This window comes from Pecten maximus, chromosome 11 (assembly GCF_902652985.1).
Source record: "Pecten maximus chromosome 11, xPecMax1.1, whole genome shotgun sequence".
Classification (NCBI taxonomy): Eukaryota; Metazoa; Mollusca; class Bivalvia; order Pectinida; family Pectinidae; genus Pecten; species Pecten maximus.
Window position 1 is genome coordinate 2114274 of NC_047025.1, and position 15585 is coordinate 2129858.

General features: G+C 40.6%; 1 protein-coding gene across 1 annotated transcript; it reads right to left on the minus strand.

Moving 5' to 3' along the window:
- Positions 1–687: 687 nt before the first annotated feature.
- Positions 688–4189, minus strand: LOC117337731 (serine/arginine repetitive matrix protein 2-like). Its single transcript, XM_033898830.1, is given in 5 exon segments — positions 688–1303; positions 1405–1782; positions 2629–3180; positions 3788–4018; positions 4122–4189. Coding segments are annotated over 5 exon segments (1845 nt in total).
- Between the last annotated feature and the right edge of the window lie 11396 nt (positions 4190–15585).

A 15585-nucleotide genomic window follows, 5' to 3' on the forward strand; every position in this document is an offset into this window, starting at 1 on the left:
TATTTGTTCAGATGCACGCCACCTGGTGTCTGTATTTTGGGGTAAGCGGGGACGTCGGACATGAATTATTAACCTTATTTTGTTCTGTGTATATGCTGACGGCCGCACTATCAGCGATATTGGAGTATAGACATCATACTAATTAAAACACTGAACATTGCTATATATTGAAACATTCACTACGGTGTGCATACGTACACCGGAAATTGATACTAAGGAAGTGGAGAATGCGATACAGGTATATGTTTACTAAGTTTCGGAGAAAGTTTACGCATGTACACCATATATAGTTCCCTGTCCCTTTTAAGCCTTTTATTCTTTAATTTTGAGACCCTTTATATAAGACTTTTTTTCTTGAGACACATTGGTGTTAAAATCGACACACGTTACATAGAACTGCAACCATAGCGACAGCTGAGAACATGTCATGATAAGGAATTATTGGAACATCTTAGATAATCTTATTAATGTTCTACGCATGGCTTGTACCTAAAGCCAGCTGTAGAATATTACAAATATGTATTTAAAAGATCGATATGATATTGTGTGGTGTATGACTCTGCTTTATGTATGTGGATGGATGGATGGATCTTGTGTGTGGTGGTGAGCTGGATCGTGAACGTGATGGTGAGCTGGACCTTTAACGTGATGGTGAGCTGGACCTTTTATGTGATGGTGAGCTGGATCTTAACGTGATGGTGAGCTGGATCGTGAACGTGATGGTGAGCTGGATCGTGAACGTGATGGTGAACTGGATCTTTTACGTGATGGTGAACTGGACCTTTTACGTGATGGTGAGCTGGATCGTGAACGTGATGGTGAACTGGATCGTGAACGTGATGTTGAGCTGGACCTTTTACGTGATGGTGAGCTGGATCGTGAACGTGATGGTGAGCTGGACTTTTTACGTGGTGGTGAACTGGATCGTGAACGTGATGTTGAGCTGGACCTTTTACGTGATGGTGAGCTGGATCGTGAACGTGATGGTGAGCTTGGTCTTTTGCGTGATGGTGAGCTGGATCGTGAACGTGATGGTGAGCTGGATCTTTTACGTGATGGTGAGCTGGATCGTGAACGTGATGGTGAGCTGGACCTTTTACGTGATGGTGAGCTAGACCTTTTACGTGATGGTGAGCTGGATCGTGAACGTGATGGTGAGCTGGACCTTTTACGTGATGGTGAGCTGGACCTTTTACGTGATGGTGAGCTGGACCTTTTACGTGATGGTGAGCTGGATCTTTTACGTGATGGTGAACTGGATCGTGAACGTGATGGTGAGCTGGACCTTTTACGTGATGGTGAGCTGGATCGTGAACGGTATGGTGAGCTGGACCTTTTACGTGATGGTGAGCTGGACCTTTTACGTGATGTGAGCTGGACCTTTTACGTGATGGTGAGCTGGACCTTTTACGTGATGGTGAGCTGGATCGTGAACGTGATGGTGAGCTGGATCTTGAACGTGATAGTGAGCTGGACCTTTTACGTGATGGTGAGCTGGATCTTTTACGTGATGGTGAGCTGGACCTTTAACGTGATGGTAAGCTGGATCGTGAACGTGATGGTGAGCTGGACCATTTGGGTGATGGTGAGCTGGATCGTGAACGTGATGGTGAGCTGGACCTTTTACGTGATGGTGAGCTGGACCTTTTACGTGATGGTGAGCTGGACCTTTTACGTGATGGTGAGCTGGATCGTGAACGGTATGGTGAGCTGGACCTTTTACGTGATGGTGAGCTGGACCTTTTACGTGATGGTGAGCTGGATCGTGAACGGTATGGTGAGCTGGATTGTGAAAGTGATAGTGAGCTAGATCTTTTACGTGATGGTAAGCTGGATTGTGAAAGTGATAGTGAGCTGGATCGTGAACGTTATGGTGAGCTGGACCTTTTACGTGATGGTGAGCTGGACCTTTTACGTGATGGTGAGCTGGACCTTTTACGTGATGGTTAACTGGACCTTGTACGTGATAGTGAGCTGGATATTGTACGTAATGATGAAATGAATCTTGTACGGGATTATGAACCGGATCTTGTACGTGATGAAGAACTGGATCTTGTACGTGATGATGAACTGGATCTTGTATGTCATGGTGAACTGGATCTTGTATGTCATGGTGAACTGGATATTGTATATGATGGTGAGCTAGACCTTGTATGTGATGGTGAACTGGATCTTGTATATGATGGTGAGCTAGACCTTGTATGTGATGGTGAGCTAGACCTTGTATATGATGGTGAACTGGATCTTGTATATGATGGTGAGCTAGACCTTGTATGTGATGGTGAGCTAGACCTTGTATGTGATGGTGAGCTAGACCTTGTATGTGATGGTGAGCTAGACCTTGTATGTGATGGTGAGCTAGACCTTGTATGTGATGGTGAACTGGATCTTGTATGTGATGGTGAGCTAGACCTTGTATGTGATGGTGAGCTGGATCTTGTATATGATGGTGAGCTAGACCTTGTATGTGATGGTGAGCTAGACCTTGTATGTGATGGTGAACTGGATCTTGTATATGATGGTGAGCTAGACCTTGTATGTGATGGTGAACTGGATCTTGTATATGATGGTGAGCTAGACCTTGTTTGTGATGGTGAACTGGATCTTGTATATGATGGTGAGCTAGACCTTGTATGTGATGGTGAACTGGATCTTTTACGTGATGGTGAACTGGACCTTTTACGTGATGGTGAGCTGGATCGTGAACGTGATGGTGAACTGGATCGTGAACGTGATGTTGAGCTGGACCTTTTACGTGATGGTGAGCTGGATCGTGAACGTGATGGTGAGCTGGACTTTTTACGTGGTGGTGAACTGGATCGTGAACGTGATGTTGAGCTGGACCTTTTACGTGATGGTGAGCTGGATCGTGAACGTGATGGTGAGCTTGGTCTTTTGCGTGATGGTGAGCTGGATCGTGAACGTGATGGTGAGCTGGATCTTTTACGTGATGGTGAGCTGGATCGTGAACGGTATGGTGAGCTGGACCTTTTACGGGATGGTGAGCTGGACCTTTTACGTGATGGTGAGCTGGATCGTGAACGGTATGGTGAGCTGGACCTTGTATGTGATGGTAAGCTGGACCTTTTACGTGATGGTGAGCTGGATCTTTTACGTGATGGTGAGCTGGACCTTTTACGTGATGGTGAGCTGGATCTTTTACGTGATGGTGAGCTGGACCTTTAACGTGATGGTGAGCTGGACCTTTTACGTGATGGTAAGCTGGACCTTTTACGTGATGGGGAGCTGGATCTTTTACGTGATGGTGAGCTGGATCTTGAACGTGATAGTGAGCTGGACCTTTTACGTGATGGTGAGCTGGACCTTTTACGTGATGGTGAGCTGGATCTTTTACGTGATGGTGAGCTGGACCTTTAACGTGATGGTAAGCTGGATCGTGAACGTGATGGTGAGCTGGACCATTTGGGTGATGGTGAGCTGGATCGTGAACGTGATGGTGAGCTGGACCTTTTACGTGATGGTGAGCTGGACCTTTTACGTGATGGTGAGCTGGATCTTGAACGTGATAGTGAGCTGGACCTTTTACGTGATGGTAAGCTGGATCGTGAACGTGATGGTGAGCTGGACCATTTGGGTGATGGTGAGCTGGATCGTGAACGTGATGGTGAGCTGGACCTTTTACGTGATGGTGAGCTGGATCTTTTACGTGATGGTGAGCTGGACCTTTTACGTGATGGTGAGCTGGACCTTTTACGTGATGGTGAGCTGGACCTTTTACGTGATGGTGAGCTGGATCGTGAACGGTATGGTGAGCTGGACCTTTTACGTGATGGTGAGCTGGATCTTAACGTGATGGTGAGCTGGACCTTTTACGTGATGTGAGCTGGACCTTTTACGTGATGGTGAGCTGGACCTTTTACGTGATGGTGAGCTGGACCTTTTACGTGATGGTGAGCTGGATCTTTTACGTGATGGTGAGCTGGATCTTTTACGTGATGGTGAGCTGGACCTTTTACGTGATGGTAAGCTGGACCTTTTACGTGATGGTGAGCTGGATCTTTTACGTGATGGTGAGCTGGATCTTGAACGTGATAGTGAGCTGGACCTTTTACGTGATGGTGAGCTGGACCTTTTACGTGATGGTGAGCTGGATCTTTTACGTGATGGTGAGCTGGACCTTTAACGTGATGGTAAGCTGGATCGTGAACGTGATGGTGAGCTGGACCATTTGGGTGATGGTGAACTGGATCGTGAACGTGATGGTGAGCTGGACCTTTTACGTGATGGTGAGCTGGACCTTTTACGTGATGGTAAGCTGGATCGTGAACGTGATGGTGAGCTGGACCATTTGGGTGATGGTGAGCTGGATCGTGAACGTGATGGTGAGCTGGACCTTTTACGTGATGGTGAGCTGGACCTTTTACGTGATGGTGAGCTGGACCTTTTACGTGATGGTGAGCTGGATCGTGAACGGTATGGTGAGCTGGACCTTTTACGTGATGGTGAGCTGGACCTTTTACGTGATGGTGAGCTGGACCTTTTACGTGATGGTGAGCTGGATTGTGAAAGTGATAGTGAGCTAGATCTTTTACGTGATGGTGAGCTGGATCGTGAACGTGATGGTGAGCTGGACCTTTTACGTGATGGTTAACTGGACCTTGTACGTGATAGTGAGCTGGATATTGTACGTAATGATGAAATGAATCTTGTACGGGATTATGAACCGGATCTTGTACGTGATGAAGAACTGGATCTTGTACGTGATGATGAACTGGATCTTGTATGTCATGGTGAACTGGATCTTGTATGTCATGGTGAACTGGATATTGTATATGATGGTGAGCTAGACCTTGTATGTGATGGTGAACTGGATCTTGTATATGATGGTGAGCTAGACCTTGTATGTGATGGTGAGCTAGACCTTGTATATGATGGTGAACTGGATCTTGTATATGATGGTGAGCTAGACCTTGTATGTGATGGTGAGCTAGACCTTGTATGTGATGGTGAGCTAGACCTTGTATGTGATGGTGAGCTAGACCTTGTATGTGATGGTGAACTGGATCTTGTATGTGATGGTGAGCTAGACCTTGTATGTGATGGTGAACTGGATCTTGTATATGATGGTGAGCTAGACCTTGTATGTGATGGTGAGCTAGACCTTGTATGTGATGGTGAACTGGATCTTGTATACGATGGTGAGCTAGACCTTGTATGTGATGGTGAACTGGATCTTGTATATGATGGTGAGCTAGACCTTGTTTGTGATGGTGAACTGGATCTTGTATATGATGGTGAGCTAGACCTTGTATGTGATGGTGAGCTAGACCTTGTATGTGATGGTGAACTGGATCGTGTGTCACTGTGTTATGGTGAGCTTGATATTTTGTTCCGTCTTGCTTTCAGTATCTCCCATGGTAGAGTATACATTGTATTAGATACGCTAATGGCATTACAGAATGCTTCGGTTATACACTGCGCAGCTCTCATTTAAATCATTTCAAGTTAATTTACTTGGCCATTCGGGTGCGGGCTCCACACTTATGAGTAGTACGCAAGGGTGGAGTAAACAAGAGGTGGGGCAAACAAGAGGTAGGGCAAACAAAGGGTCGGGCAAACAGGAGGTGGGGCAAACAAGAGGTGGGGCAAACAAAGGGTCGGGCAAACAGGAGGTGGGGCAAACAAGAGGTGGGGCAAACAAAGGGTCGGGCAAACAGGAGGTGGGGCAAACAAGAGGTGGGGCAAACAAGAGGTAGGGCAAACAAAGGGTCGGGCAAACAGGAGGTGGGGAAAACAAGAGGTAGGGCAAACAAAGGGTCGGGCAAACAAGGGGTCGGGCAAACAGGAGGTGGGGCAAACAAGAGGTAGGGCAAACAAAAGGTCGGGCAAACAAGGGGTCGGGCAAACAGGAGGTGGGGCAAACAAGAGGTAGGGCAAACAAAGGGTCGGGCAAACAAGGGGTCGGGCAAACAGGAGGTGGGGCAAACAAGAGGTAGGGCAAACAAAGGGTCGGGCAAACAAGGGGTCGGGCAAACAGGAGGTGGGGCAAAGAAGAGGTGGGGCAAACAAGGGGTGGGGCAAACAAGGGGTCGGGCAAACAAGAGGTGGGGAAAACAAGAGGTGGGGAAAACAAGAGGTGGGGCAAAGAAGAGGTGGGGCGAACAAGGAGTGGAACAAACAAGAGGTGCGGCAAACAAAAGGTGGGGAAAACAAAAGGTGGGGCAAACAAGAGGTGGGTGAACAAGGGGTGGGGTGAACAAGAGGTGGGGCGAACAAGAGGTGGTGCAAAAAAAGAGGTGGGGCGAAGTTATACATGTAACCAGGCCATCAACTCGATAACACATCTCTGAACAACCGATGTCAATAAGCACCGGTTAATGGAAAACCGCCACAGACATTTCCAGAGGTATCCGTCAAGGAAGTGTCCTCAGTCTCGTTTTATTTGTGATCCATATTAATAATTTACCTGAAATCCAAGAAACGCAGTGTCTATTATTTGCAGACGATACGTAACTGTACGGGGAAAACAATAGTATTATCTACAACGGTGTTAATATCTTGTAAAATGATTTGAATAAACTCCAACATTGGTGTGACATATAATGAGGATTAAAGTCTTAGAACACATATCCAATTTGCTGTGAAAAAGGTAAATAGGAGTCATTTGAAGATACTTTCCTCTTACGGAAGATAAAATATCTAAACTACTATATAAAGCATTTGTAAGACTCCACTTGGAGAAGGTCTTAAATGTATGGAGTCCGTATACAAGTTATTGAACTGATAGAGATCGTCCGGAGGAAAGCAGCAAAACTTACACCAGATAAAAACAAATTAGCATACCCAGAAAAAGCTTATAGAAACTAACTTTACCATGGGACATCGCAGAATCAAAGGGGATATGATTATTGTCTACAAAATCTTAACTGACGAGTCGCTTCTAACTTGTTCAAGATGAAAACAAAGGGACTTTCACAAAAAAAGGAAAATATTAAAATAAAAACAAAACAAAACAAACAAAACAAAATAATAAAAAAACGATGTTGTTTTGATATAAGAAAATTCTTCTTTTTAGCTCCGTGTCTTAGACATAGGGATAGTTTACCACAATGTCGATGGTTTTGTTTAGTTTGGAGGTTTTTTTTAACCGTTAATATCGGCCTCCCCTGTGTGGATTGGGTTTGGTTTTGTGTTGTTTAATAGCTAAGGTCATTTAAGGGCGGCCTCCCCTGTGCGCGATATGCATGTGTGCGTTTTGGGAGGCTGCGGCTGGTCGTGTTTGTCTCCTTGGGATGACGCGGAACTATTGGTGACTTTATAGCGCTACTCCAATGAAGTATACTGCCGAAGACATCCAGCAGGACACCCCACCCGTTCACATTATTTTAACAACAGGCAAACCAGTCGTCCAACTCTTAAAATGCTTAGATGCAACTGCCATTTTTTTAGCCTCTGGTATGTCTCGGCCTGGGGACAGAACCCAAAGCCTTCCTCAGAGGGGCGAACGCTCAACTAAAGGTCAAATGTGAGGCGGTGTCAAGGGAGACAAAAGGAAGAAGAGTGTTGTTCAGAAATAAGTGAAAATATAATATCCCAAATTTAGTCGCCTCTGTTTAAAAAGGTAAGTCCTATGTAGAGTGATGCAAGCAGATTTTTTTTTCTTTCTTCGTTTTAAGCTAATAAGTGGGTCATGATGGGGAGCAAACAGAAGAAAGTTAGGATAGAAAGAGTTTTAAACCAAAAAAGTAGATAAATTTATTTCGTTTATGTTTTGTGTCAAAAGTGTCATTTTTTCTGAGTATAGTCATGAACGTGCGACAATTGATTAATTATAATTTGATTGCTCAAGTAAACGGTCCCCACCCCGGGGGAGTGAAAAAATGTTGTTTGAAGAGGGGATATAACAAATCTTATACTCTCAATATGTCTTTTTATTTCAGTAAAACCTTCATTAATTAGGTGGTGCAAACAAGAGGTGGGGCAAACACGAGGTGGGGCAAACAAAGGGTGGGGCAAACAAGGGGTGGGGCAAACAAGCGGTGGGGCAAACAAGAGGTAGGGCAAACACGAGGTGGGGCAAACAAGGGGTGGGGTGAATAACAGGATATAAAAAACTAGCATACCCGGGACACTTTCAGAACTAATCTTAGCATGGAACATCGAAGAATCAGAAGAGATATGATTATTGTCTACAAAATCTTAAGTGACATCTATGATAAACGAGTCACTTATTAATTCTTACTTGTTCAAGATGGAACATTAAAACAAGGGGACTTTCACAAAAAAGGGGGAAATAACCCCAAAAATCCCCCAAAACACGATGTCGTTTTGATATAAGAAATATCTTTTTTTTTTTAGCTCATTGTCAAAGAAAAGGGAATAGTTTACCACAACATCGATGGTTTTGTTTGGTTTGGAATTTTTTAACAGTTAATGTCATTTAAGGGCGGCCTCCCCTGTGCGCGATATGCGTGTGTGCGTTTTGGGAGGCTGCGGCTGGTCGTGTTTGTCTCCTTGTGATGACGCGGAACTATTGGTGACTTTATAGCGCTACTCCAATGAAGCATACCGTCGAAGACATCCAGCAGGACACCCCACCCGGTCACATTCTGACAACAGGCAAACCAGTCGTCCAACTCTAAATATGCTTAGATGCAACTGCCATTTTTATAGACTCTGGTATGTCTCGACCTGGGGATAGAACCCAAAGCCTTCCTCATAGGGGCGAACGCTTAACTAAAGGTCAAATGTGAGGCAGTGTCAAGGGAGACATAAGGAATAAGAAAGTTGTTCAGAAATAAGTGAAAATATAATATCCCAAATTTAGTCGCCTCTGTTTAAAAAGAAAGTCCTATTTCGAGTTATGCACACATATTTTTTTTTTAGTTTTATGCTAATACGTTTATTTAAATGGATCGTGCTGGGGAACAAACAGAAGAAAGAAGGATAGAAAGAGTTTTAAGCGAACAATGGAGGTAAATTTACTTCGTTTATGTTTTGTGTCAAAAGTGTCATTTTTTCTGAGTATAGTCATGACCGTGCGACAATTGATTAATTGTAATTTGATTGCTCAAGTAAACGGTCCCCACCCCGGGGAGTGAAAAAAATGCACGTGCGTGTTGTTTAAAGAGGGGAGATAACAAATCTTATACTCTCAATATGTCTTTTTATTTCAGTAAAACCTTCATTAATTATTGTGTCTATTTTAAACAGTAAAAACTCAAATAGAAGTAAAATCTCAATATATTGTCCCTTGTAGATATACAGCAAATCAATACAAACTTCGTCGCCTATTTAATGCCTACCCCCGATATAACGGCCCTGTTTGATACGTTTTACTTCATTGTAATATCCGTGTCTATATAAAGTGAGCTCTCAATACATACCATATGTAGTTTATATTCAGGAAATGCTCCACGTTCATAGACATTAAAACCTCGATTTAATGCCCCAATTCTCGATTTTATACAAAAAAGTACAAATCTCGATATATTGCCCCACATACAATGCTATCAAATATACAAAAACATTCAAATAAACAAACAAAAACAAAAACAAACAAACAACCAAATAAAAAAAAAACAAAAAAAAAACAAGCAAAAACAAACAAACAAACAATTAAAAACAAAAACAAACAAACAAAAAACTCACAAATTTTAATTGTCCTCCATATATCGCCAAACCTCCTATAGCGTCAGCATCAACAGACGATGTCAGTATAGCGTGATATTTGTGAATAGTAAAAAAAATTGAAAATTTAATTAGAAAAAATATAATCGAAAACTCTCTACGACAGTAATTTAGTACTTGTTTCACCTGTCCAGCTGACTCACCTGTAATTAGAACCAAGTCTTACTTGGTAATTAGTTAGACAGAAATACCTTTGTGTCCTCGACAATACATTAATGATGGTACCTGCCCGTAGTATGTACCAAAACACCGTTAAGCTCGAGGGGGTATTTCTGCCGACCGGGAATAACGTTAACCCCGGTCCGTATGTAGGGTCACAGGGTACGGGCACTTATCTAACACAAAGGTATTGTATATCTATAATAATGTAAAATTTACAACACTTTTTTTTTCAAATCTCTAAATTATTTGGATTTTTTTGTTTTCTTTTTGTCAATTTTAATGTAATAAATTAACAATTAATACAGATAGCTGTTGATACTCTAGCATAATGCTGGGAAAATTCAAATTATTAAAAATATTTTATTTTTTTTTCGGACTGGTAAGTTGTGTATCAACTTAAAAAATAGACCTGAGTGCAGGTTTCAACTTTCGAGATTTGGTCCTACCGTCGCAATCCAAGGGTTCCGTCCTCGATATGCTTGCACATGTGCCGATAGCGAGGCAAAGTAACCTGTTAACGAATTGTTTTTATTTGTATTGTGTAAATTTATACTACTTTGAAAAGCTCATTTTGTCGTGTATGTTTATACATGTATATTAAGATTGTGATGAGTTAGATGATAAATTGATTTTACAAAAAATCATTTGACAAAATTTGATATAATTTATAACTGAAGGCAGTGAGTCAAGTCCACTTTGAATATAATATAGTATTAATATATTAGATAAGAAATATACAACATCCATTACAGCGGTCAACTGATGGATTTTTAACAGATGAATAACAACTTAACTTAATTCTGGGGAGTAGTAGATTAAATGTATAAAAATATTTATGATTTCAACTTTTAAGTTTTATATTGATATAGCGCGTGCTAACAATACTGTTAAGTTAGCGTGTTAGTTTGTTCGTGCCAATACCATTGTAATAATCACCCTGGGAGGGAAGATGGCGGACATGTATACGTATAGGTTCGTCCCGACCCCCACAGGGGTATCCCGTCTCCCCGGGAGGCGCGCTAACTAGAACTTACATTGTAAAGAGTTTTCATCACCTGTTCTCTTAGTCAGCCAACATTATAGGTGCACTTTTTTTTTATTAATTTAAAAACAAAACATGATAAGTCAATACAGTGTTGGATTTTCTGTTCCTGTCAAATTAAGTCAGAGTGTTTATAATACATTCCTGTACCTAGTACCACCCACCAACAACAGCTTATAGTCATATGACAGCTAGCTATGTTAAATTAAAGTCAATGATGACATTTTCTGTTCTTTTGAAATTACTTCATTTGATTTCTAAATTTACCCCACCTCTGTTTTCTTCTATTTTCGCACCTGCTTTTTGATACGATACAGTTTTAATATCAGAATACATTTTTGCAGGTTTTAACGTCCTATTAACAGCTTACGTCATCCAAGGACGGCCTCTCGTACGTGTGACATGCATTCACGTGGTGAGTGCGTATGTGCGTTTTGGGAGGCTGCGGTATGGTCGTGTTAAGTCTCTTTGTGATAGTCCGGAACTTTTGCCGATTTATAGTGCTACCTCACTGAAGCATACTGCCGAAGACACCCAGCAGGATACCACACCCGGTCACATTATTCTCACTTAACACCCCCCCCCCCCCCCCCCCCCCCCCCCCTCACATTATTCTCACACGTCTTCCACGGAACGATTTCACTTTTTCTACAATGCTGTTATAAGCATCGAATAATTATTAAAATTATCAAATTTATAATGTATTCTTGCATTTTATGAAAGACCAGATATGCTATATACTTTTATTTTGACAAAGTAATACTGTTTTTCAATCCTAAAATAGCGGACTATTTTACTCGACCGACTAGACATGTACAATCCGGAACTCCTCGGGCTTTTCCGCATTTAGACTTGCACAAGCTACAAGATATTAATATCTAGACCGACTTTTTTATTCGAGAAAAAAAACAATTGAAATATAAGGATTGAATCTAGATTCGGTCGATTTCATGGGGTCATGAATTGAGTTGCTCTTGAGACAACTGCTTCGCAGTTCATTAAATTTGTCTCAAAAGCAACTCAATTCATGACCCCATGAAATCGACCAAATCAAGATTCAATCCTTAATTAAAAGGATTGTTTCACTAATGCTCAACGAATACACTGTATCTTTTTAGCCCCCTATACCTCGACTTGTATCCGGATAACCAAAAACAAATGTAGCCCCTTTACTGCCGACATTTCATATGTTGATAATTGTTTGTTTGGTGGGTTTATCGCCCCATGGACCGCCATGGTCATTTTGAGGCGGGGTCTCTTGTAGTAGTTGGTGGCTACCTCACTGAACAACATGCGGGAGGCCCATCGCTTAGCATCCAGAGCAATTAAGGTACAGTGTCTTGCCCAAGGTCACAACCACGACAGCACCGGCCTTCCCCGACACCACGTTACCGTAGAGTACATTTCGATTACGATTCTGTAAACTACAGTACATGTGTCTGACTGTGTATATGTGAGTATACACTTTAAACAATACCTCCCCAAGTCAGAAATCTGAGATACATTTCTTCGCATTGGTCAATGTCAACAAGTTTATTACATGTCATAACAGTGCTGTATTGTTATATATAATTTCTAATTATTCAATTGTACTAAATTGCCAGTATTAAATATGTGTATTAAGAACCCCAGTCGAATATTTGATTTATTCACTCCAGTGCCTTAAGGAGGTATGTGCCATAACGCCAACAAGTTGTCAATACTTACTTACTATGACAATACACTCAAAGATTTGCTGCTGTGGGTCTAAAACACAATAGAATTTAAATTAACTTTTTGATGATTCGTGTCTTACGTATAATTGTCTAAAAATAGGCCACCTGTCATAAGGATCTAGTATTCCTAATATAGAAACGTATTATGTAATCCCAAATCAATTGTTTGCGATCGTGTTCCGGGATTCATTTAAATTATTCACTGACATGATCATATTAAAACATAAAATGATTAACTTGTCATATAAATATATATTAAAGTAAACACTAATTATGATGATTTGTCATCTTTAGTTTTCCTAAGAAAGTTTTTTTGGGGTGACGAACTGGTCGCGTGGCGTCCCTCTGTAGGTAATCATCGATAATGTAACTTCAATCCATACCTACAGGTATATTAAAGTAGAGCGTGGATTCGCTGACACTTCAACAACATTTGACATGTTAAATAAAATCCAGATGATAATATCCGTTCCTTCTGTCTGTGATGCTGTTGTCGGGCGGAGTAGTGGATAGCATTCAGGCATTATACAAAGACGGCCGTGTTTCGCTATCAGCATTAGCGGCCAGACCACGGTTAGCTACGCTGTTGATACATGTAACACAGGGGACTATAATATGTCACTGTATTCATTGTTAATACATGTACCACAGGGGACTATAATATTACCACAGGAGACTATAATATTACCACAGGGGACTGTAATATTACCACAGGGGACTGTAATATTACCACAGGGGACTGCAATATTACCACAGGGGACTGTAATATTACCACAGGAGACTGTAATATTACCACAGGGGACTGTAATATTACCACAGGGGACTGTAATATTACCACAGGGGACTGTAATATTACCACAGGGGACTGTAATATGTCACTGTATTCATTGTTAATACATGAACCACAGGGGACTGTAATATGTCCATGTGTCCAACTTCGATTTCGAAGTCTTCTAACTCACATAATTTGAAATTATCTGGGGTTTAACCTCTTTTTGAGTCAGAAGATTAGTATGATACGTAAAGTAGTAGATAGATTATGGACATTTAAAGAAGTTTTGAGTTAAGAACTTTTGTCACCTTAATTACATTTATTTATTTATTTATTTATTTATTGATCAATTAATTAATCAATTTATTTATTTATTTGTTTGTTTGTTGTTGCCAAAGTATTCTGACTTTTCTTCATTTTCTCAAAAACATGATTACAAATATTGTCCCCAACATATTACGCATATCTAATGATCTATGAAACATGCAGGTTTTCTCCAAAATAACACAATATGTTGTAGAGAAGAATTGATATATCTTTTCATTTGTTTTCATTCATTTGTTTACTCCTTCTACATTCTCGTCCTTTTCTTTCCTTTATAATGTATCAACATACATTAAACATATTTATTGCCGAACACTACACGAGGGTTTAGGCATAAGCTATTTCAAGCTATTTCAGCTATGACAACATTCTTCTAACATGCATTGTACATGTAGATAGAAAAAATACATTCCATCATTAAACTGGAAAAAAACAACCAAGAAATATTATGTTTCCTATCGATTTAAAATTCATCAATGAAAAAAAAAAAAAAAATACCTGTCAAAAGATCATGCTTAATTAAACCGCTGGGTTTTTAAAGATAACGGATTGCGATAAGCTGCTATTTTTATCTGGACTTGGCCGTCTAGGTGGTTAAATGATTTTTATGAATGATTTACCTGTGATTGATATATATTTTATGCACTTTAAACACTATTGTTATGTATTTGTACTTTTAAATTTTGAAACAATGCGTACTACAATATGGCCGTATCGTACCAAAGACGCGTAAATCTGTGTTCAGGTACCAGGTGTAATACAGCGCTCCCTACCTATACCAGTACAGGCGATTTCGTAACGTAGTGTTTTTTTATGGCATATCCAATATTTTTATTTATATAAATATTATATGATGTTATAGTATTTATAATAAAATAATAAAAAAAATATATTACCACAGAGGACTGTAATATTACCACAGGGGGCTGTAATATTACCACAGGGGACTGTAATATTACCACGGGGGACTGTAATATTACCACAGGGGACTGTAATATTACCACAGGGGACTGTAATATTACCACATGGGACTGTAATATTACCACAGGGGACTGTAATATTACCACAGGGGACTGTAACATGTCACTGTTTCCATTGTTAATAATGTAACACAGGGGACTGTAATATTACCACAGGGGACTGTAATATGTCACTGTATTTATTGTTAATACATGTACCACAGGGGACAGTAATATTACCACACGGGACTGTAATATTACCACAGGGAACTGTAATATTACCACAGGGGACTGTAACATGTCACTATTTCCATTGTTAATAATGTAACACAGGGGACTGTAATATTACCACAGGGGACTGTAATATGTCACTGTATTTATTGTTAATACATGTACCACAGGGGACAGTAATATTACCACAGGGGACTGAAATATTACCACAGGGGACTGTAATATGTCACTGTTTCCATTGTTAATACATGTACCACAGGGGACTGTAATATTACCACAGGGGACTGTAATATGTCACTGTTTCCATTGTTAATACATGTACCACAAAAAGAATAATTAAAATGATTAATAAGATGAAATTTATGAGAAAAAAAAAATTAACATGTATAAAATGTACAAATTTATTTAAAATTCGAAAATAAATAACACGCGATCAAAAAACACAAACTAGGTTTATAATCATGATATTACTGGAATTGCATCAACGCATAGCTCTCAACACATACTTTCGTCCGTGTTGCATGATCGTAAGAGGCGACTAAATTTGCGATGTTATCTTTTTATTTCTTTCTAAACAATTTTCTTCTTTAAAATGTCTCCCTTAACAGTACCTCACTTTTGACCTTTAGTTGAGCGTTCGCCTCTGTGACGAAGGTTTTGGGTTTTGTCCCCTAGCCGAGATATACCGGAGTCTATAGAATAGTTGCTAATCCTGTTTAATTCTCATCA